Below are 23,056 nucleotides of genomic sequence, written 5' to 3' on the forward strand. Positions count from 1 at the left end.
ATTAAGAGTATTTTACCTCAAGATATCTAAATAAAAGCAAGCTTAAAAGACTTGCTAGGAAGAGCCAAAAGACGACAAATGTATGTTAAAGACCTCAGGCAGAGAGCCTGAAAACAGCATTCACAAGGCAGTGTTGCCTAAAGCTACTCTGAAATAAGGATTTATAAAAAATGAAGGAGTTTGCATAGGTCATGCATAATGGACAACCTGCATTCTGAAGGGAAGCTCAACCCTAGAAGGATCAGCACATTTACAGTTTTGATATGCTGTAATAGTCAGTTTCCTAGTTCCGTGAAGTTCTGGCTTAGAAGTTTTCCTTTAACATTAAAGAAAGTCAGAGTCACTTTATAAAATACATTTTTATTTCAGTATCAGCCACAACAGCTTTAACAAAATAAAAGCACTAAACTGTCATACCTAAGTTATTATTTACAGTTCCATAAATTACAGATGTACTAATGTACAGAAGCATACAGATCCTAAAATCCACATCTGTAGCTTCAAAGCTCTCTGCATTAAAAAGAACAGATAGTTAAATAACTTTTTATCACACTAACAAGCCTACACATCAGCCTGACCCAAAAATGCCAAGAATAATTTTGTCACAGTTGCAAAGTGCCTGAAGAAACTTTTTCCTTACATCTTAGACTAATATTTGCCCTCTCAAATTCTCTTTAACTACCTCACTTACTCTTTTATTCTCATAATTCCATTCCACACCCCAAAGCAATAGTTTACATAAATTCATATTGATCAGATTTTTCCTTTTTTCCAAGTGTGGACAGTTCTTTCATTTTTTTATTGATTAGTGGGTTTTTAAGACAAAGTAGCATTAGCATGACAAAATGCTAAAGCATCCAGAGCAACTGCTACCCCCTCAAAGTTTCCACAGGCTTCCACAATGATACAGCCACTCAGACTAGTTCTCACCGAGCAGCATGCAACCAAAAAGAATAATTCAAATTTGTGATGAAGAACTTCCCAAACTACCACAATAATCACCCAGACACCAGCCAAATGTCTATTGCAGTCCCAAGTCCTGTTAAAAATGAGATGTGCAGAGAAGTCTTATTAAATTGTAAGACAGAGGTTATAGTCATTCCTAGTGATAGACTGGTAGTAAGTACGCCCTCAGCAAGTCTACACGACACCAAGATGAGTAGTGCTGCTGATTTGCTTGAGAGAAGGGATACCACCCAGAGGGACCTTCACAGGCTTGAGGAGTGGGCCCACCTGAACCTCATGAAGTTCAACAAAGACAAGTGCAAGGTTCTGCACATACCCAGGATCAATACAGACTGGGGGATGAATGGGTTGAGAGCAGCACTGCTAAGAAATACTCAGGGACGACGGTAGGCTTATGACCTAGCAATGTAGAGTCAGCCCAGAAAGCCAACCACATCCTGGGCTGCATCAAAAGAAGCATGACCAGCAGGTCAAGGGAGGTGATCCTCCTGCTCTAGTGAGACCCCACCTGCAGCACTACATTCAGCTTGGGCCCCCAGCACCAAAAGACACATGCATATTTAAAGCATGCCCAGAGGAGGGCCATAAAAATGGTCACAGGAATGGAACACTTCCACTATGAAGAAAGTCTGAGGGCTGGGGTTGTTCATCCTGAAGAAGGCTCTGGGGAGACCTTATTGCAGATGGAGAAAGATATTTTACCAGGGCCTGCAGTGACAGGACAAAGGGCAATGATTGTAAACTAAAGGAGGATAGATATATTACATATATCTATATATTAGATACAAGGAAGAAATTTTTTACAATGAGGATGGTGAGACACTGGAACAGGTTGCCCACAGAGGCTGTAGATGCCTCATCGATGGAAATATTCATGGTCAGGCTGGATGGGGCTTTGAGTAATGTGATATAGTGACCAATGTTGAACTAGGTCATTTTTAAGGGTCCCTTCCAATCTAAACCATTCAATGTTTCCATAACTCATGCACCACTATGTAAAAATAAAAGCATCAGTCCCTGGGGCAACAACTTTGTTTACCCTCACTGCTTTGTTCCAAGTACAAATATAATTGGCAGCATCAGGTTCTTATTTTATGAAGTTTTAGTATAATCCAAATAGGCTCTTGATACATTTACATTTTTTCCCACCAGGTCTCTGTATTGCACAGAAGCCCTCAACATTTTTTTCCATCAGGTCTGTAACTTGTACTAAGTTACGTTATCACTCACTACGCTCACTACCAAACAGCAGAAAAGAAAATGACAGTTCCTTTGAAAAGAAAGCACAGACTGCCTCCTAAAACACAAACGAAAAACCCCACCATACTACAGTTCATGAAATTATAAACACTGGATTCAAAACAGCTTTTGTATAATTAGTAGGTTTACTTACGAAAAAAAAAGGTCTTATTTAAAAATACCTTACTTAACAAGCTTACTGGTTTTACTTACCAATTTTCTACAGGTAACCTATTAGCATGTAAACTAAGTACAATTTTCTTTGAAATCAGTAAAATATTTGTTCCATAAAGAGAACACTTCATATACACTGTAACACTGCAGTCACCGGCCATTATGTAAACAACTTTGATTAAACATTTCAAATGATCTGAAGCTAGAACCATCCTCTTGTATCCTGTCAGATATTTGTACGAGCCAAACCATGAAAACAAAAGTTTTGTCAGGTTATCACTACATGTTTTGGTCTTAATTTTTACATTCAGTAGAGAAAGTGGAAAGAGGCTTGTAGCTTACATCACGTGGAGTAAGATGAAGCACTGTACCCACTTACAAACAGATTGCTGATTATCAACTTGCCCACAACCAGAGGCAAGAGACTGCATTCAGTGGCCTAAAATTCAATTGTCCTGTTTGTGAAACTAGTCCTTGCAAATCTATGGGAGACTTCTTTAGAAAGTTTATATACATATGCAACGAACACATGTAAATATACACATACATACTTACTTGGGATGTTTAATAATTCTTACCCATTTCTTCCCCCTTATTTCATCCTTGGAGACAGAGAATTAAATTTATCTCAAAACCCATACTAGAAAGAGGAAAAGATGGTGTCATGTTCCCTCACCCTTCAAAGCCAAGGGAGAGGGTGGGTCAAATGAACTCCTAAGCTGTTGCTACTTCAAAGAAGCTTCACAAGGCACTAGCTTCCCGATAAACTAGAATCAGATTTAGGGCGCAAGAGGGGAGAAAAATTTCAACTCATTACTTTCATAACTAGAAATAACTCTTTTACAAACCAATTCTGTCATCCAAAGCAACAATAACGGAGATCCTTCAAAGACAGTAAAGGCCAGCTATTATGGAGAACATGCTTGATAGCAGCTCTCCATAAAGTAAAAGATTGAAAAGGTACGTGATTTGTATACTACCAATTATAACTGGATGCTTCTCAGAAAGGTTCAAAATTGCAACCTAAATAAGCTGCATTATTTGCATTCTGCTTCTTACAGATTTTAGACAACAAAGAATAATCTGAAGGTAAACAGGAGAGTAATCTGTGTGTCAATACTGATGAAGATATGTAAGAAGAAATTGTATCCTTGCAACAGTGAACTGGAAATGTATTGATCAGTCTGGTCAATAAGTAGATTCCTAGCCATTTGTAACTCAGTATTTCAGCGCTCTGCAAATGCATCTAGTCTAATTGCTAACAGCAAACAGTATCAACTTGCAGAATCAAAATGACCACACAGGTCCACTCAAGAAATGAAAAAATGCTAAAGCTTTGTAAGTTTAATAGTTTGATAATATTCGTATGTGTTAATGTACAATTCAAGGACAGTCTGTCATTTAGATGCAAACAGAACTGGTATTGTGCAGTCAAGATAACCTCACATATCTGCAGAAGAATTCTGCAAGACTGACTGTGATATGTGACCTGCATGTGTATTTCACCATCTGTTAATATAAGGCCAATGAACTAAAAAAAACCTTTCTATTTAACAGTAGTCAATGGAGAAACACATGCAGTATTTACAGCTGCAAGGTACCAGAGACAGAGAACATTCCCTCGTTTTCATTTATGTTCCTTCACTACCATTACAATGAGTTCATCACTTGAACATTAAAAAGCAGGAACAGAGAGTGGCTGGGAATCATCATCATCATAGACTTCACATGTAAACACGAACTGGCTTCCATACAGAGGTCTTGTCTCAAAATGGACACCAGAATCTAACCAAAGCTCTCAACAACTTATAAGGCTTGTAGTGATATGCAGAAGTTTTACACTATCTTCTCAGTACCACAGGCTTAAAGAAAGTAGAAAAAACCTTTTCTGTTTCCCAGAATGTACCCAGACAGAGCTCCCACTCAGCTGGTGAATAGCTTAATCACACTATGACATCCCAATGGATAGTTACCTGGTTATTTCTTGAGAGACCAATTAAGACAGATCTCTGTAAAAAGCACTTGAAACCTAACAATGTCTAAACTACAACATTTCTGATCCAGTCCACCTACATAAGAAAAAGAAAAGCTAAGAATTCAAGAAAACAAAACCCTGTCCAAGAGCAATTTTAAGCCTTTATGAGTTGCTTGAAAGGGATGCAATTTTTCTGGATGACCTGAAAGTGATTTTTGTGGAAGCATTCATCTGCTGCCAGCCACTACCATGACAAAGGATGTCGACCACATGCCCAGTAGTGTGAAGCCATAGTGAATAAATTACCTTTGCTTCCTTACTCATCTTTCAAATATCTCATCTATGCAGCCATGTGCATATTTATACCTTCCTGTGCAGCCCCACATTATCTTCTAAAATCTGGTGTCTACTGTTATTATATCACATTCACTGTGCTGCTTACCACAAATAGACATTAAACAATCAACCATTTTACTATTCACTCCTGTGTACTTGCCTTAACTTGCAAGTACCCACTATCTTGAGAAGGTGCTTAACATGACATTGCTAGAACATTAGAAACACTGTTCTAAATACCTTCCCCTGTTGCATTGAACAGTCCACACATCCCACTTGAATGTTTCCATGTTTTGCTCCAGGGATTATCTGTAATCTTTCAAAGTCAGTCCCCAGTACGACAATATCACATCCCGATGCATATGCCTAAAAAAGAAAAAAGAAACAAGAATTAAGTAGATTTATCTACTTACAGCATATCAGTGAAGTACAAAACAGTATAGTAGTCCATACATCCTATCCATGAATAGCACTACAAGTACACACGTATTTGCAGAGATCAAATAGATGTCTACAATTAAAATCAAGTAGCAAAGGTGGCAAATTACTCTTCTCCATGCTTACAAGTGCATCACAACACCCATGTAACAAGCAACAGTGGTTCAACATAGAAGAGGCAAAAAAGATGGAGTTATGAAAACATCTAAGAGAAAAGAAAAAGCACGAAGAACAAAGCTTACACAAACTAGGACAAAGTAATATACTTCCCTAGATTTGAGACAGAGGCATTTAAAAATAAATTTTTGGAAAGGGGGAATAGAATTGAGGACCTAAATGGTACAAAGCATTTAATAAGGAACGCAGAAAATGAAAAATTCAAACAGGTGACATATTGAAGCTCAGTTATAGAAAAACAAAACTGCTTTCAGACTAGTTGAGTCTGTTATTTGCACTCCATGGACTAGTTTTATTCTCTCAAATTCATATTGTCACTACTTAATTTGATACATGTAACACATTCACAGAGCCAGCTGGTTGACGACTGCAATATCTGAGACAAAATTTCTTTCTGTCTTTACCAAGTTTTGTTAGAAATTGAGCAAAGATTAAAATGGAGAGTACGATTAAACACTGGTGTAACTTGCAGAAACAACAATGAGCAGAATGATCCAACAAGCATACAGAGTATAGTATTCAAGGAGGGAAGTCCTAGAATAAGGAATCCACATCCATTAGAAAGTTAGAGCCAGGAAGCTAGCAACAAAATTAAGAGCACAAAAAACAGTACTCTGGTAGAGAGTGAGAGAACTATAAAAGGCCAAAAAGTGTCACTTTAAGTTGGCCAAAAGATTCAAGAGCAGAACAGTCTTAAAAAGACTGCCGACAGAAGGTTTCTGTATACTAACATAAATGATTGTGCCTTAGAACTAACCCTACTAATTTCTAGTGTATTAACTAAAAACTTTTGACTTCGAAAAAATAAAAATTGAATGCTAGATGTGAAAATTCAAAATCTAATGAATATGTTTTCAGGCGTTTCATATTTTACCAAGCCTGACTTAGACTACCATACTATTACATATATTAAAATAAATAAATAAAAAAATATGGAGATTTCCAACCAAATACAGTCTTCCCCACAGAGTTCAGTAATACTTCACTAAACAATTTACCAAGAAGACTGCTATCATCGTTCTCAGCCAATATCCGGTTACTACCTTCCAACCAGCAGAGCACCAGCCACTCTTAAAACAACCTGATAATTGAAAATGCTGTCTATAATGCCTCTGCAAAGTAAATATAACCATATACTTATTTATGATCATTTATTATCAGTCAGGTTTTTGAGCCCCTTCCTGTCCTGTCACCTTTTCAGCTTCAACAAGAGGTTCAAGCAGTGTAATTCCTCCTGTCAAAAGAGCAGCATTTAGTACAAATTGACATATTAAACCACCAGCTCCAAAGCAGTCTCATTTAAAACTCAATCTCCTCTTTTGGAATGAGTAGTACTTTGTTCAAATGTTAAAGTGATTACTTTGATATTGCAATGACATGAACTTTTGGCCTGTTCCTCACCAGAACACTTCTTTCTTTAGCTGAAAACCATCTCACCTGGTGACTTACTGATTAATGTCCTTGGTCCACCAGGTAAAAGTTATTCAGAAGTATCATATATACAGTTTACACAATTTTCCCAAAGCTATTTTGTTGAATTTAGTGTTCTATATGGAGGCAACTTTAAAGGGGGGATGGGGGTGGGGAAAGTGCTTCACTTTAAAGACATAACATGGTTTTATTAAAAATGTTTTTAGAAGACTGAAGAGTCAAAGACTGCACAAAGCCCACCTGCTCTTTTCTATGCCCCTCAAGGCCTCATCAGCACTTTACAGACTTAAATTTCTCGCATCTGGTTCTCTCCATTTCCGGCTTCAGAGGCACGCCTGAGATCACATAGCACCACAACACTGTCGTATTTCCATCATGGTGAGCAAGAACTAGCATATATAGTACCACATTCTACTAGCAGCAATCCTGAAGTTCATAAACTAAGCATTCAAAATGAATCAAGAACTTTACCAGTTTCAACATATACAGAAAGTCCCGAGTACACTTGGCATTTTGTACTGAAAGAACTCTAAAGTAACAACCAAACACTACACATTGGAGTCTTTAGGAACTGGTATATTCATCAATGTATCAGGAACAGGGACTTAACAGTAATAGTATCAGAATTCAGGCTATCTCCTGCTAGACCAGGCTGTGCTTATAGAAACAGCAGTAACTAGCCATTTCCTGAAAACATACCCTTTATGAATATAAGCTCATGCCTAAGAGCTGTAGTTCCTCCTCCTTTTTGCTATAATTAAACCTGAGTATTATTTTTAATACTCATTTCTTGCCCAAGTTCATATGCTGTGTGTTGAAAAATAAGTTTGTGAAATCCAGGTGAACCTTCTGAAGAAAAACTGGGGAGTATCTTCTCATCCTAGCAGTTCTCAGTTCTAACAAGTAATTGTAACTGCACTTGTAAGAATCCAGACCAGGATGGGAGTAAGAGGAGTGCCCTTTTAAAATCTTACACTTGGAAGAAAGATACAGTCATTCATTCCATCCTTACATTCTTGTAATTCTCCACATCACCTGAAGAAACTGACATTCAGAAAAAAAAGAATCACTTCTGGCATCAATCTATTAAGATGGATTATATCATACTTGGTCACTTTGACTTCTCGATCCCCAATAAGCTGCAGAACCACTGACTTGCTCCTAAGCCCGTAGAGCTGATGTGACCCCAAAGAGGTAGAAAGAAGGAAAAAAAAAACCTCAACCCACAACCAGAACACCAAAACCATTTTCAAAGAGCTTCCAAATATAACTGCAGCTAAGCAGAAGGATGATGACTTGGAGGTTATTTTTGACATTTAGTCAATGTTTGCCTGCAGGAGAAAAAATTCAAAAGACAAAAGGCAAGGGATGCAGAGGGGAAGGAAGCTATATATATTCAAAGAAAAACAAGTGCCTGAAAGGAAGGTAACTAAGCTGTCTGGCAAATGAAGCTGCAACAGGCTCCCTTTCTACTGTTGCCTACCATCCAAATCCCATTACACCTCACACTGACCAGACACTTTGGGAGGGAAGTTTGAGCATTTCCCTCCTCCTAAGGTGTCCATCCTTCAGTACTTTGCTGTCCCCGCTGCATCCCCATTAGGCTGTCTCTGTGCAGAGAAGTCAGATTCTCGCAGAGGCTCACTGCAACCCAGCCTCCTGCTCTGAATGAGGTTTCTAAGTAGCAGTATCCTATAAAGACAATTCTCTAAAAGAGCACAAAACTTACTGCTGGACTAATTTTACACTTGCTTTTTTTCACCTGAGAAATTCATATGAGTTATTTTAGCACAGTAAAATGGAAGTCAGTACTCAGGAGTAAGAGAGACTTTCTATACCCTAACAGTCTCTCAGGTATAACAAAAATGAATTCTGCCTACCAGTCAACTTTACCTGCTTTATACTGCAAGACTTGTCAACAATAGTTCACATGTAATTAGTTTTCATTTTGATAGAAGCTATTGAGATTGCATTTTTATAAGCTATGGAAACTAGGAAAAAAGGTAATTCAAGTGTTCTATCATGTGTAGGGCAAGAAGCAATTTCAGAGAATAAGTATTTCTCATATCTATACACTTGTCTCTGCATTACCTGGCCCTTGCAGGGGGACAAGAAGGGGGGGCACAAGATGGTGCCATGCAGTTCCACTGGGAAAGAATTCCTAAATAAATATTATATTAAAATTTAAAAAAAAACAACCTCAAGGTGCCTTTTAAAGCAACCAGAGCCTCTAAGGCTGATTTTGGCAAGCCATAAAAGCCTTTCACCTTATGAATGTCCTAGAATATTCACAAGAAAGTTGTCTTTGCACAATGGGACAAGCAGATAATATTGACGTTATCATGTTCTTGGAATGTTTATTAAACAATGTTTTGTTCTTCTGTTACACAAATAAACAAGACAGAACTAGTTCAAGCTGCAAGAGCATGGATTTCACTAGCTGGTGACATAGCAAAACAAGCCTGAAATTAGGAAGTGAAAGATGTTTCAGACCTGTGAAAATAAATGTGACTTTGCATGGGGTTTTTTCCACACAATTTCTACCCAATTCTTTTATTCAGATGTCAGATCTTATTTCTAAAAATCATATTTATTTGGAAAAGATTTTTCACAATAATACTGCTTTAAAAGCATGTTAGTTTCAACAGAAATATAGACAATTATATGAACTATTCTAATTTCTTTCTCAAGATATACACAACTCAAACAGAATGGTACTGGCAAATTGCTCTACTCTCAACAGAAGAAAAGCAAATGAGCAGAAGTCTTGACCTCTTACATAGTATAGCACCTCTAAAGCAATTCTTTCCCTTACACTTGACCCTCTCTATATACTTCCATGTACATACATACACATTTTTTCCTATAGTTTCTGTTACAGTTAAGTAAGAACTGATGCATTACCTTGTACAACTTGCACAGTTTATTTACCTACATCTCTTACATGAAGGGCATAAGTACACCTACCAAATGGCCAGCTATTATCCACAGATGAATGCAGTAGTATGTGTATGCACACATACGCATTTATGAAGTAATACATATATAAACACACACACAAATATATACAGGATGAGCACACAGACCAGAAGTTCAAGGCAGAACTCTGCCCTGGACCCAAGGGCATACAGAACCACTAGCTGAAGCAGATCAAGGACTGCATTTAACAGTTCATAGTAACTAGCTTGGAAATGTTCTCTCTGTGCTATAGCTACACTGGAAGCTCAGTGGTACAAGAACCCACATTTTAACTTTGCTTCTTTTGTTTTGCCACTGATTCATTTACTGTATTGGAAGCAATTCTCAAGCCACATCAAGGCCATTTTTATCACTGATGGATCTCAAGGGTTCTTTTGTCCCTTGCAAATGAAATTAAGCAAGTCCCAAAGGTCAGGGTGCCAGGGATCACAATCAAATTGAAAGATTAAAAATATTTTCTCTAAATTCTGTAACAGCTGAATAATAATTCTATCAAATGTTTCAAAGTGGAAGTTTACAATAGCTGTTTTTACGACCTTTACAACCATTACACCTCAGGGAAAATTCATTTCCCAGTTTAAAAAAAAAAACAAAACACCTAGTCCAAAGAAAAGCATTGTAAACTATGAACAAAAACTTATTCGCAAAAAATACAGAAAAATTCATCTTTACAAATTACATCAGGTACCTGTTTCTTCCACTGGACTGAGCACATAAACAATACATTCTCAGTCTGCAAGGACTAAATACTGCTTATACGCAACACAAATAGGCACAGGTAGGAGAAGAGTATCTACTTGTGTCTCACTTCTCTTACTGTTTCCCCCATCTCCTCATCAGTTCCTCTTCTAAAAAAAATTTACAACAAAGATCATTCTTATGAAAAGAGAAAACAGAAAGGCAAATATACCTGTCAAGCAGGTGATGCTCCAATAATATCTGTACTTTTCTCCTTTGCACGGAGCAGTCAAAATGAAAAAGTACAGTCCCCATGAAACACATGGTACCTCACTGAATTGCTCTATTACAAAAAAAAATCTCACCCATGCAGATATAAACTTGCACTATTTTTTTTAGCATGGTCTCTCCCCACCCCCTTGTGTCAAAATTTACACCAATCCATGTATTACATGTAAACATCTTATTTAAAAAAAAAAAAAAATATTTAATCGAGAAGATTATATAATTTTAAGAAACACTTAAATCATGCTTTCCTCGTGTTTGGAAAAACAACAACTTTCTAATCTATCAAAAGTACTGGAACTAATCTACTCCTGCAAGTTGCAAACTGGTCAGTCTCGCACTTGCATTTGAGTTTCACAAACTGCATTTTTCATTGAAGTGTAAAGAGGTTTTACCTTTATTGTTCTTGATGTTATTCAGTTAAATCCATTTCTTAAGTTCAGAATAGGTTAACTAGAACATGGGGGATGAAGTATCAAAAAGGTTTCCTTCCCTTTTTCCCAAGAAGCAGGTATAAATAGTGTAACTTCTTGAGTTAAGTGACTCTTATTTTCTTGACTATAGATTTGCATGGAGTTCTAAATATAAAGAAAATGTTAAATATTTTCTATACAGACAAGTAATTTTACTGAGCCACAGAATCTATTTTTATTTATCAAAAAAAAATTTTACTAAGCTGGAAATCTTTGTATCGCAACCCACAAACTTTGGAAAATTTGACCAAGCTATCCAAAACACACATTTTGCAAGTGCTTTTCAACTTAACATTTGAACTTCACAGTTTTACCAATCATACAAAGTCCAGGATGAGTTTGATCACACACAGAGAGGAAGTCTGCACAGAAAATATTCTGGTTGCACTGAAATAAACCATGCAATTTATATTTGTTTTCCAAATTTTTACCCCTACAAACAATCAAATCACTCTTTTGTCACTTCCATTACCAGTCTTGGGACTTGTGGTTGTAAAGTCGCTATTGCTTACAGTGATTTCCACCACCCCCACTCCCTTCTGATACTTTGGGAAAAAAACAAACAAAAAGAAAAAATATTATATGACAAAAGCAGAACTGAATAAACAAAAATGCACAAAGCGAAGCAATCACAAAAGTGGTATCAGTGCTGGTTACCCAATACCTTAAATACAACAATAAGTAATAACTAGTACAGTAGTATCCCCTGTGATGAACTCCATGAACTTACTAAACAAATGTTTTCAGATCTGGAATATTTGAGCAGAAAACCAACATGAGAAAGCAAAGGATGTATTCCCCTGTGAACAAGTACAGGGAAAATAATAATAAAAAAATCTATTTCAGGAGAAGCACACAGAGTAAACAGTTGAAGTGTGACTTTTGAGGGCTGAGTTCTCACTCATTTAGTGTGCCATACGTTACTAAAGCCTGCTCTCAGCAGATAAACAGGCATGCTTCTTATGATGTCTTGATGGTTATGAGCCTTTTCCTATATATAAATAAAAGGTGTGCCAAACCCTCTTCATCAGTGTTCCCTTCAAGGAGGCTCATGCTCCACTTGACACTTCACATCATACAAAAAAGAAGGCCCGAACAACAAACCTGCATGCCATTAGGACAAGTATCTCAAATACCACCTTAAACCAGAACTTCACAAACTCAAAAGATGCATACCAGTTTAGTGGGTATGCACACTTTTTATTAGTTTTGCTTCTAATTTTTCAGCACTTAGGAACACTTTATAACAATAGCACTTGTTATTTCTGGCCTAAAATGGTAATATTTTTAAACTTTTCCCCTTAAATATCCAGTACAGCGTACCAGACAATATTGTGAATCATACAGTATCCAAAAATATCAAGATATTACAGATCAAGTTCTTGTCAGACAAAGCTAACTCATCCTACCTGTACAGTACATAACCCTGAAATGCCAACTCCTACGAGTTCTCAGCTACAAAAACTGGAAGCATAGGTGTTTGCCGAGACATTTTTTTTCTCCATTTCAAACATATCATTCAACAGTATTAATGCTTACATCATAACTTCAGATATGAGGAAACAACAGTCCATTTTTCTTGTCAGATCTTCTAAAGATTAAGCTCACCATTTATTTCCAAAAAGGCAGAAGTTAGCTTCAGTATATTTCACTTCTTAATCCTTCTGAGCCATCTCATGAACTCAGCATTATAAAATGAGTAACAGCAACATTCAAAAAAACCTGAAGCAGTTAAGGATATTTTTGTTAGTGGTTTTAAAGCTGAGGAAAAGAAATCTATCAATGACCTTCTCGGGAAAAGGACAAAGGATGATGAATGTGTCTATATGAAACATTGTTACTATATTTATGTCAAAATAGGGCTTGTAAAAAAAGAGACCACAGCAACTGTTTCTGAAAACTGCAGGCCCTTTCTCTTCAAATAGAGACTCTTCTTATCCATTGGGGACCTCTTAACACCTTTGATAAAAAGTTATGCCATAACAGAGAGAGAGGACACTTCAATTTCCCTTGAAAAAGAATTGTATCAAAATGGGAGACCTAACAAGAACATACTTTGAGAGCTTACTAGTACTTCACTGCAAAGCCCATCTCCTCGTCGCTTACCAAATGGTTTCCCAACAGTGATGGGTCTTTAACATTTCTGGATATGCAAAATCAAGAAGTTGGCCACAGCTGGAATTTGAAGTCCCAGCTGCTGCAGAAATCTTCCAACACAAACTTATTTACAGCATTCATCTTTCGGAAGCAAGCACATCACCCGACAAGGCTGCAGATAAACAGACGTTGCAAAGACAGCCTAACTCTGGGAAAGCAGCTCTCGAGTGCTCTGCCCCGAGCGCTGACCGTACCTCACCTTCCCCGCGCTCACACTGCACCGCTTCGCAGAGCAAAGCTTCAAGGACCCAGCTGGATTTAACCGAGTACACCAGACAGGACAGGAAAAGGTAAGCTTCTGAATTCTTGCACTTCTGTCTGTCGTTCCCCTACAAACCCAAAGCCACACTATGCAGCAATTAGGGGCAGCCGTAAAAAGTAAGGTTAAAAATACTTAGATGTAGTGCACCGATAAACTTTGCTGTGTTTTATTTCAGCCCTCTTCAGCCCAAAACGGAAGGTGGGAAAGGTATACTTCGGAGGGAGGGTGGGATGAAAAACACAACAGAAGTCGGTTTACAAAACAGAAGTGAAAGGGAAGAAAATAAACACTAATAAAGGGCTTTGACGTTCGCTAAATACTGCGGGTGCTCTTCCTCCACGCCAAGCATAAACATCGACGGGCAGCTCGAAAATGGTTTTAGAACCTCAATGCTGGGGCACCCTGTTTCAAGATCTGCTTCAGCTGTGACCAGTGAGGGTTCCAACTACCACCCGCCTGACACCGAGCGCCAGAACCCCCCGCCACAGAACGGCGCACGTACCGGCTGCGTTTATGTAACCTCTCCGCCAAGCCACCATGTTCCCGCGTCAGCCAGCGCCGCCGGAGCGGCATGTGTGTGCGCGCCCGCCCCGCGCCCCCCGCCCCGCCCCCCGGCGCTGCCCGCGCCCCTCAGCTCGGCAGCCGCCGCCGCCGCGCCGGCAAAGTTTTGCGCGCCTCCCCCGCCGCCGGCGGCGGGCTGGTGGCGGGCAGGTGTGCTGCAGGCCCTTGGGGAAGCCCTCCCTCGGCGGCGGGCGCTGCCGCTGCCGGCCGCTGCCGTCACTGGGGGCGAGCCGCCCCGCTCCAGGGGCCGGCAGCCGCCGCCGCGCCTGACACAGCCGCTGTCGGCGCCGAGGGAGCGCGGCGCTAGAGGCGCGGCCCCGGCGGAGGCGCCCGGGCCCCGGCGGAGGCCTCACCGTGAAGGGCTGGTCGTGCAGGTTCCCCACGGAAAAGCAGTTGTCCCCGGGGTTCACGGCCCCCGTCAGCACCTGATGCAGGTTCATGGCGACAAGGGCGCAGCCGGGCCGCCGGCCCCCACCGCTGGGCCGCCGCTCGTTCCGCGGGCGGCGGAGGAGGTGGTGACACATACTGAGGGGCGGAGCCTCGCCGGGCGGGCGGGGCGCGGAGCGCAGCGCCTCCTTCCACCGGCCGCGTCGCCCGCCTGCCCCCTGCCGCCGCGCCTGCTCTCGCGAGAGCACGCCCCGGCGGAGCCGCCGCCGCACACCGGGCTACGGCACGAGCGTCGCACATGCGCGCCTGCCGCACGCGCCGCCACGGGAGCGGGGCGACAGGGACCGGTGCTGCCTGCGCATGCGCGGCCGGCCCGGGCCGCGGGGGGTGGGGCGGAGGCGGTGCCGCTTCTCAGGGCAGGCGGGGGGCGGCGGGGCTGTTGCCCGGCGTGGGGTCCCGGGCTTTCCGGCAGTGCTGGCGGCCGGTAGGGCGGGCAGCGGGGCGGCGTGACGCGGTGACGGCTTTAATGTGCTTGCTCAAACAGCCTTGGGAGACGCTGCCTGGGTTGGGTGGCACGGGGGTCGATGTGGCGCGTGGGCTGAGGGAGGGGGACTCAGAACTTGTCAGAGCCAGCCGCGCCTCCTCCCGCCTCGCTGGAGCGACCCAGGGGTCGGTAGCCCTCCCAGGAGGCGGTAGCCCCAAATACGCCCGCTTGTAGTCCATGCATTTTCACAGGTGGAGGGACTCACCTGCAGCCTTTCCACGGGCCGTTACGAGAGGCAGCATCTGGTGGTGGGAGCTGCAGTTCCCTGAGGTTTGGGAAATGAAGATGAGGCCTTCCTGGGACAGCAGGCCAGCTGCAGGCAACTGGATTTTTTACCTTTCTCATAACACGAGAAAAAAGAAAATGAGAGCTATCTAGGATGGGTATCGCTTTACACGCAACTTAAGCAGGGGAATAGTAGAGGCCTGTTTGGTCCAACGAGATTAGATAAGGTCAAGTCAGGCCCAAGTGTGACAGGCAGTATATGTAACCTGCATGTTCGGATGACAGGAACGTCTTCTGATCCATCTTACCAGGGCACCTCAGCATTTAAGTAGCAATTTGTGTCTAAATGCGCTGAAAGATTGAGATGTCTCCCAGCTGTGAGAAGGCATGGCCATTTTCTCTGCTATACTGAAAGTACTTCACGCCTTTTCATCAGTATTTGTTTCCACTGCAACTAGTTTTTAGTATTCCATCAATTTCTCACAGAAACTTTAGCATTACTTGTGTTTTCTCTTGTAAATCACAGCTCCCACATTGATTTTCATTCTGAAATTATCCCAGTATTGAATATTAGAGCCTCCTTCTGCCTGCCAGCTGTTCCAAGAAAGAGTGTAAAATCAAAATCATTTCATGATGTATAGGCATAACTTTGTGTGTCACATCTCACAGTATTTAGGAGGTGATAGTACATATCTGTATGTGGCAATGCTTTTTCTCCATTTTACTTGCCTAGTCCTTGTGTAAGCAAGGTCAAGCTCATACCATTTCGGACATGGTGTCTCACGCATCATTTTAGTAAATATAAGCCTCACATCCTTTGAAAAGTATCATGGTGAGATTGAAAGCATCTCACCATAACATCGATAGCTGCAGTAATTCATGCAAATGAAAGATTCCTCCTATTTTCTAAAGCCTTCTGATGTGAGAAATATCCATCAGATTTGGCACTGTGTGTGTAAAGGTATTCCTTCAAAGAGCCATGGTTTTCTCATGATGGTTATAAACTGCTAGCACCCTAACCGCTTTTGATTTGCAAAGGATCAAAAAGCTTATCAAATTATCCTATCAATGAATAGTGATCTTACCCTTGCCAGGAGTGCTGATCACTGATCTTATCCTTCTGTCAGCTGCAGAATCTCATAAAGCATCTTTAGTTGATTTTTAAGTTAACAAAAAATGTTTTCATTGGGTTCTAAGGAAGAAAGTGAATTATGAAAGAAAACAGTAAGAGGCCCTTAGCTGTGATTTTCAGGAGAGCTGTCTGCTTCTGGGCTGAGACTGTGAACTGCTCTGGCTTTGGCTGCAGCCAGCTGATACTTCTTCCCACAGGGACTGCTCGAGAATATGCTGGACAGAAAAGGTCAGAGATCCTGCAGAACTGTATTGGTTCTTCAAGCCTTATTCACTCCACAGGTATAAAGCACACAGGATTTGCAGTATGACAAGATAGGGTAACATTAGAAAGCAATCCGAGACCCCAGCCTAAGGAAGATGAATTCAGGAAGAAGGGGAATCTCTGGACACCCAGTAAAATAATGAAGGGAAGAGTTTTAACGATAACTGCTTTTTAATCTGTATCTAATTACAATACAATATGGTATGCTTACAACTGACACACCCTAACCTGCTGATATGGTAAGGAAATACGGAAGTTCTCCTTTCCTTGCTAACTAAATTTGACTTTTGTGACTATTCAGATTAATATGTTTGGCTTAGTTCATAACAGAAGGGACAGTACTTTTTATCTTCTCCTCTGTGGATAGAGTGAGAGCCTATGTAATGATATGGCTGGCTCCTGTCCCCTTCCCACATTTGCTGCCGGCAGTGAGCTGTATTGCAGGACCTCTCCTTGCTGCTGATTCCTGACACTGCTGCTGTGCCTCTTAAGGGCAGCCACCAGAAGTGGGGTTTGGGCACATGTCCTTCAGTTTGGTTTGGGCACATGTCCTCACTTCTCTTGCAACATATGTGAATTCAGTCAGAGACAAATTATGCATTGTACATGTTATTATAATATCAAAGTGAATACGCTGTTGGACACTGATACAATCAAAATCTGGCCTGTGCAATTTCAGACTGCAGGCATTTTTTTAAAAAAGCTTAAAATGATACAGTATGATTAAAGGTATATTTATACACTGTCTTGTTGACAAAACCACAGAGGTTGGTTTTGCTGGGAATTTCAAAACCTGACAGTTATTGGAAGGTAAAAAGAAAAAAAATCTCAGAAAGCTCATAACCACCACAAAAATGTTTCGTGTGCTTTTTGTTCATTTTGCATATTTTCCTTACCTTCTCAGTAAACATTTTTTTCCAAAAAGCCCTTTGTTTCACCTCTCACTCAGAAGTATCTATGAGTTTGCCCAACAGGATTACAAAATACCATCCATCACAAGCTCCTTTCCGTTGTTTAGCCCCTTAACCTCAGTAAATCTTCTTTGAGTCCTCCAGGAGCTGTAATTCTCACAAGCTGCTGCCTCCTGTCATTCACAACTGCTGCTTAACATGCTCATTCAGTCCTTGCATTTGGCTTTTTAAAGGGGCACTATACAAAATATTCTCCATACCAGAATAGCAGAAGACAGGAAAAACTATCACTTCCCAATATTTTAACATAGAGTGGCTGTGGCTGCTCTGAAAATCTGCCAGAATTTCAGCATTTGTGCATGCTTGGAAGTGAATGATTTACTGCTTTTTGGTTATTGACCAAAGCATTACTTTTTCAATAACAATGATGCCTTTGAATACTTCAAAAAGCAGTATCAGGTATATACATACTATTTTTTTATCAGTAAATCCTGTTTGTATTTCCCTAATAATGTCCAAGGAAAGTCTAATCTTAAATCATACTCCCACAAGTCTCTCCTAAATTCAGAATTTCACCTCTGCAAAGCAAATCCATATTAACAATATTCTTCAGTGTAGTGCAGTAGAAAATCGATGTATATTTGTAAATTATTTCACTTGCACAAGTACAATGACATACTTTGTGTTCTTTCTGTACAACAAACATCCATGAGTCACTCATTAACAGCAGTGAGCTCACTTATGTCAAGGATACACAGGCAGCTTTGAAGGAAGCTGGCATTTTAAGTGGCATGTTTTTATAGTTTGTCTACAGTACTAGAAAATTTTATTTTCTTCCCTGATTTTGTAATAATAAACAAGAGGCAGGGAATCCCCCTGCCGTCCCCCAGCAGTGCCCCCCCTCAAATTTCGCCGCCCCCCCCCAGCCCCCCCCCCCCCCCCCCCCCCCCCCTAGTTTAGCACATTTTAACTTACTTAGTCTGAAAACAATGTACTACTGCTGGGAACAACTATTCTGTCTCATATACTCTTCGACCTTGTCTTTGCTGCCCTTGATCTTACTGCAGGGTTTCTTTGGTTTGTGAATACCCAAGACAACAGTCTGACCTTGGTGAGGGCAAGAACAAAAAACCCTGTTGATCTCTCCAAGATCTGGAAATCCCCCTCTGTGCCCACATTGAGAATAACTTGAGGAAGCACTTGATTTTCTTTTTGAGCTTTTGTAAATTTTAGCAGTGTAAAAAGAGTCAAAACACAGCATGACCTCTTGGGAAAGCATGAAATGCATAAATACATAAACACTAACATTTAGTAGTACTCCTAAACAGTTAACTGCTTTGCAAAACCTTTCTTTGCAAAAAGCTTGCTTTGTTCATGTCTTCTGTACCTAGTGGTTTGTGTCTGTAGCCTGCAGGTTAGAGTGATATTTGCTTCTTTTTTTTCCACTGTTGTCATGTGGTGAAAGACATTTTGTTAACAGCTCATGTTGCTGTCACATCTCTTAATATGTCCTGTGCAACACATTCTCTTTCACTGCATGTGTTATAACGTTTACTTTGTGAAGGACATATATGCTGACTGGTATGGTTTCTTACAAGAGATTATGTTTTGATTTCTTCAGTTCATCTTTTATTTGGCTTTTCCTGATACTTCTGTTTTACAAGCTCCCAGTATCTTCAGTAGCTGTTTCAAGGTAAAAGCCAACCATTATTAGATCCTTCAGGATTTCAAATTAGCAGTTAACAACCAACAAGCTTTTAAAATTGCCATTCATCTTCAGTTTTACATTCAATTCACTGGCTGAGATTAAAGCTATGTTTGAAGAAAAACATGAAAGGCTGGTGGATAATACACAAACTGTCTGCTCTTTCCCTGTATTTATAAAGGATCAGTGATCACTAACACCTGATGATGCTGAGCTGGATGCCTTTCAAGCATGGGTGGCGGGGTGGCCCTGGGATTTCTCATGGATCCCCCCATCACTTCCCCAGCAAGCTGCTGCCAGGCCACAAGGCTGCACTGCAGCAGGGCTATGAGAGCCAAGCAGGCTGCTTTGGCATGGAGCTGCTGTGCAAAATACCTGTTGATGGACTCTGGCATGTGGTTGAGAGTGAACTTACATGGTATGTAGTAGTCCTGCCTTACTGCAGATGCTGAACCATGCCAATTTCCAGATGCACCAGTCAGTTTTCAAATGTGATCAGTCTCATTGTGCATAGGGTACTTTTTGTGCCACGGTGCGATAGTCAGTATGCTGGAAATGACTGAGCCAGGCTTTCTCCACCCATACAGAGATGCCCTTTTCATTGGTAGGTTCTTTGTGTAAACCTGAGAGACTCCATCTGGCCTTGGAGAAGTTCCTCTGACAACTCACTTGCTGGCACTGAACTCTGATTAGGCTGCTCATGTATAGTCTGTTACTTGTAATTCACATGAAAGGCTATTGAAATATGCATTATGCAGTACTATTTACCAGAATGTATTTGTCCTTTTTATATAAACCCTAAATTATTCAGTAAGTCTATTCTCCTTTGAGATACTGTCAATTTCACGGTGAGTATATTGCCAAATATTTATTTTATAGTTTACTCTGAAATGTTAAATTATATGTAAATAAATACATAGACTCCACACATGTAATGAATATTCTATTCATACTGCCAATCTATTCTACTAAAGAATATTACATCATATATTTTGAACTTTCACATATGTTTTCCATATCATATTTAGAGGGGTGGCACCCTTTACAGGTGTCCCTAACAGATGTACCTGAGGTATAATGCAATCGCTTTAGAGTTCTTTTCATGTTTATATCAAGTGTTTGGATGTATATGTTTCCAAATTCAGTATCAGCATATCAAAACAGAAATCTATTGCATATGGATGATTACATTTAGGCCTTTAAAATGGCTTAAGATGCTCAGGGGCTAGCCTGACAAAAGAAGGTGATTTTATGCTACTTTTTTCAACCTTTTACCTCTTAAAGTTCTTGACGTTTAAGTTTGAACCTCATAGGAGGATGGCGTGAGTTTGTGACAGAGGACTGATTCTTATCCTATGGGCAGATGCCCATTCGAGTATTGGGAAAGGAAATTATGAAACACACCAGGCTGTTGTTCTCTCCTGTTGCAGTATACCTCAATCAGAAAACTATTTTCCCCTCAAATGCATACTGCCCCTGTTATCTCACAGCCATTTCATGAGGGAGCCTCTGTTCTTTTGCCAGCAGTTTTAGTGGTATGCAGTGAAAGCTCCTGCGTTGTTTCTTTTGCTGCTTGCTACATTTCAGTAATGGAGCCATGTTCCTTGGCTCAGGCATTCATATACACATAAGCAGGGTGCCTGACTAGTTAGGCATACCTGCTTTTTTAATATTAGTATTACCTTCTTTATATTGGTTTTATCCACCAAAATAGAGAAGAGAAAGAAAAGGCAACTCAATGAAGGAGACCTCATCTTTGTGTTACTGCAAATTCCTTCCATCATTTGATGGCATATTCATAGCTCTGTAGAAACATTTTTTTATTTATTTATTTTTAGTAATGTTTCTCACACTAATAAACCAGTAACATTTCGGCCTGGTAGTAGATACATAGTTGACTGTTATATGCTGGGTAGAAAATGGCATTGCAGTTACTGATTTTGAGTGGAACTAACCACACTTAACAACGCTTGAAAAGAGCTATTAAACCTGCTTTCTCATCACTTGATCGCCTCTATGTCATCTTTTTTTCTTCAACTGGTAATAAAGTGTGTTTTTGTAGGAAAAATGGTATTGAAACATCCTCCATTTTATAAATAACATTGTAGGATTTTTTAAATAGTTTTGACAGGATCTAAAATTTACACGTGCACATTTTAAGACATTAAAGGGTGGTGGGGTGTCAATCAGTGCCAGACTTAATCTGTTTTGCAACTAAATAAAATAAATTTTAAACTAATTATATTAAAAAAATACCCATGCGATTCGCTTGTTCAAATTTTTTTGTAAGTGTAAAGTGTCGCTGTGTTTTATGTGCGACTTTCCTGAAACAGCATGTGGTTTTTCAGTGTAAACCTTTTAATCTGCCCAAGAGCAACAATGTTTTCTCGTGACTCTTCCTCCACCACATATTGTACACTCCACCTCAATGGACTAATTTTATTTACAGCTGAGTCAATATTTACCACTTTGCTACTGCCTGCAGTAGTTTTAATCCCTGTCTGAGCAAATGAATAGTACCAGGAGCTTTTTAAAGCATTTAGGCTTTAATCCTGTTATATTCAATGAGTTTCTAGTGAAAGTTAAGGGTGCTCAACCCTCCAAAGTGCTAGAATGAAAGTCTGATTGCAGAAATCATGTGTAACAGAGCTGCTCTAAGAAATATCACAGTTTTTCATTTAAAGTTTGATTCTTCTTGTAGCATAACATTATTTATTTGTACGTGGATTTTAGTATTTTATTGCAGAGACTCATCAGGAAACTTTTGCTGAATAAAACACTTGATTTCACAGATGAGAGTTGGCACAGATAATGCCAGTATTTCTTTGTATGTCCTAGCTCCTCTTAGCAAGTGGAATTGGAAAAGTGCATTTAAATTAATATATGAGGGGAAAAAAATGACTACAGAAAAACTATGGCAGAGAATTATCTCAGGTATTTTGATAAGATAAAGGGCTATTTGATGTTGCTGATAAGCACACATCAATAGCTATTTGGTGGAACAGGCACCAACAGCATCACTGGAAGGGGGACAACACACTGTCATGCTTACTGGGGCAAGCGCCAGAGGCAGAAGCAGCTGTCTGTGTGGTAGCTTGTGCAGGTGTGACAGCAGGAAAGGTTTTCCTCTCATATATGGATGGTGGGTGAGAAGGACACTGGCAGTATTATATTTGCCTGGGCCTTCGTTATTACTGTTTATTGCTTGTCTTGCAATAGCCCTGTAGGATTTGATTGAGCAATGGGGAAATACTGTGTGAGGCACGACACATACAAAATCTGGCAGATGTATTTTCAACAGTGTTGTTCTACCCCTACAGAGCAAGTAATAGGATTTTGTGTGAAGGAAGGGATCCCTGTTGTACCAGAAGCATACGCCTCAGAAGGAACCAAACAAAGAGGAAGTAAGAGAGAAATGAAATACACCACCATCAAGAAGCTGGTATCTTACTCTGCTTTGATACACTAAATGACTTTGTAAATACAGACTGAGATCCAGGCAAGGCTGTTCCAGTCTTTTCTTCCATGTTGAGTGTATTTTTTTGTAAGCAGTTTACTCTGCCCAGTTTTCAGGCAGTGATTTAAAAACACAAAATCTGCTTGAACCATACAGATATGTGGATGTTTTTGTGTAAGAGACAGAGGGTATGAATCATCACTAATGCATGCTACCTGGCACGTTTTCAGAATGCATAGCAATCAGCAGTGATTACTGGAAATATGACAAGATACAAATCTTTTAATTATTCTACTGCTC

At 40.2% G+C, this 23,056-nt stretch overlaps 1 protein-coding gene across 6 annotated transcripts in view; it reads right to left on the reverse strand.

Moving 5' to 3' along the window:
* Positions 1–14,789, reverse strand: part of DMXL1 (Dmx like 1) — a gene marked incomplete at its 3' end in the record, with an annotated part of 85,734 nt that extends 70,945 nt beyond the window's left edge. For 4 of the 6 annotated variants that reach the window (XR_013924704.1, XM_080370937.1, XM_080370942.1 and 1 more), the window contains exons 1-2: positions 14,485–14,789; positions 4,931–5,056 (exon numbers count right to left, since the gene is read on the reverse strand). Coding sequence is in view for 5 of the 6 variants with exons in the window: in XM_080370937.1 (XP_080227063.1) it covers positions 4,931–5,056; positions 14,485–14,655 (297 nt within the window). Of the gene's footprint in view, positions 1–4,930; positions 5,057–12,759; positions 13,480–14,072; positions 14,416–14,484 lie in introns of those variants that run through there. The other 2 variants (XM_080370939.1, XM_080370938.1) reach the window with 2 other exon arrangements.
* Between the last annotated feature and the right edge of the window lie 8,267 nt (positions 14,790–23,056).

Source organism: Falco punctatus, assembly GCF_963210335.1.
Source record: "Falco punctatus genome assembly, chromosome: Z".
In the NCBI taxonomy this organism is placed as follows: Eukaryota; Metazoa; Chordata; class Aves; order Falconiformes; family Falconidae; genus Falco; species Falco punctatus.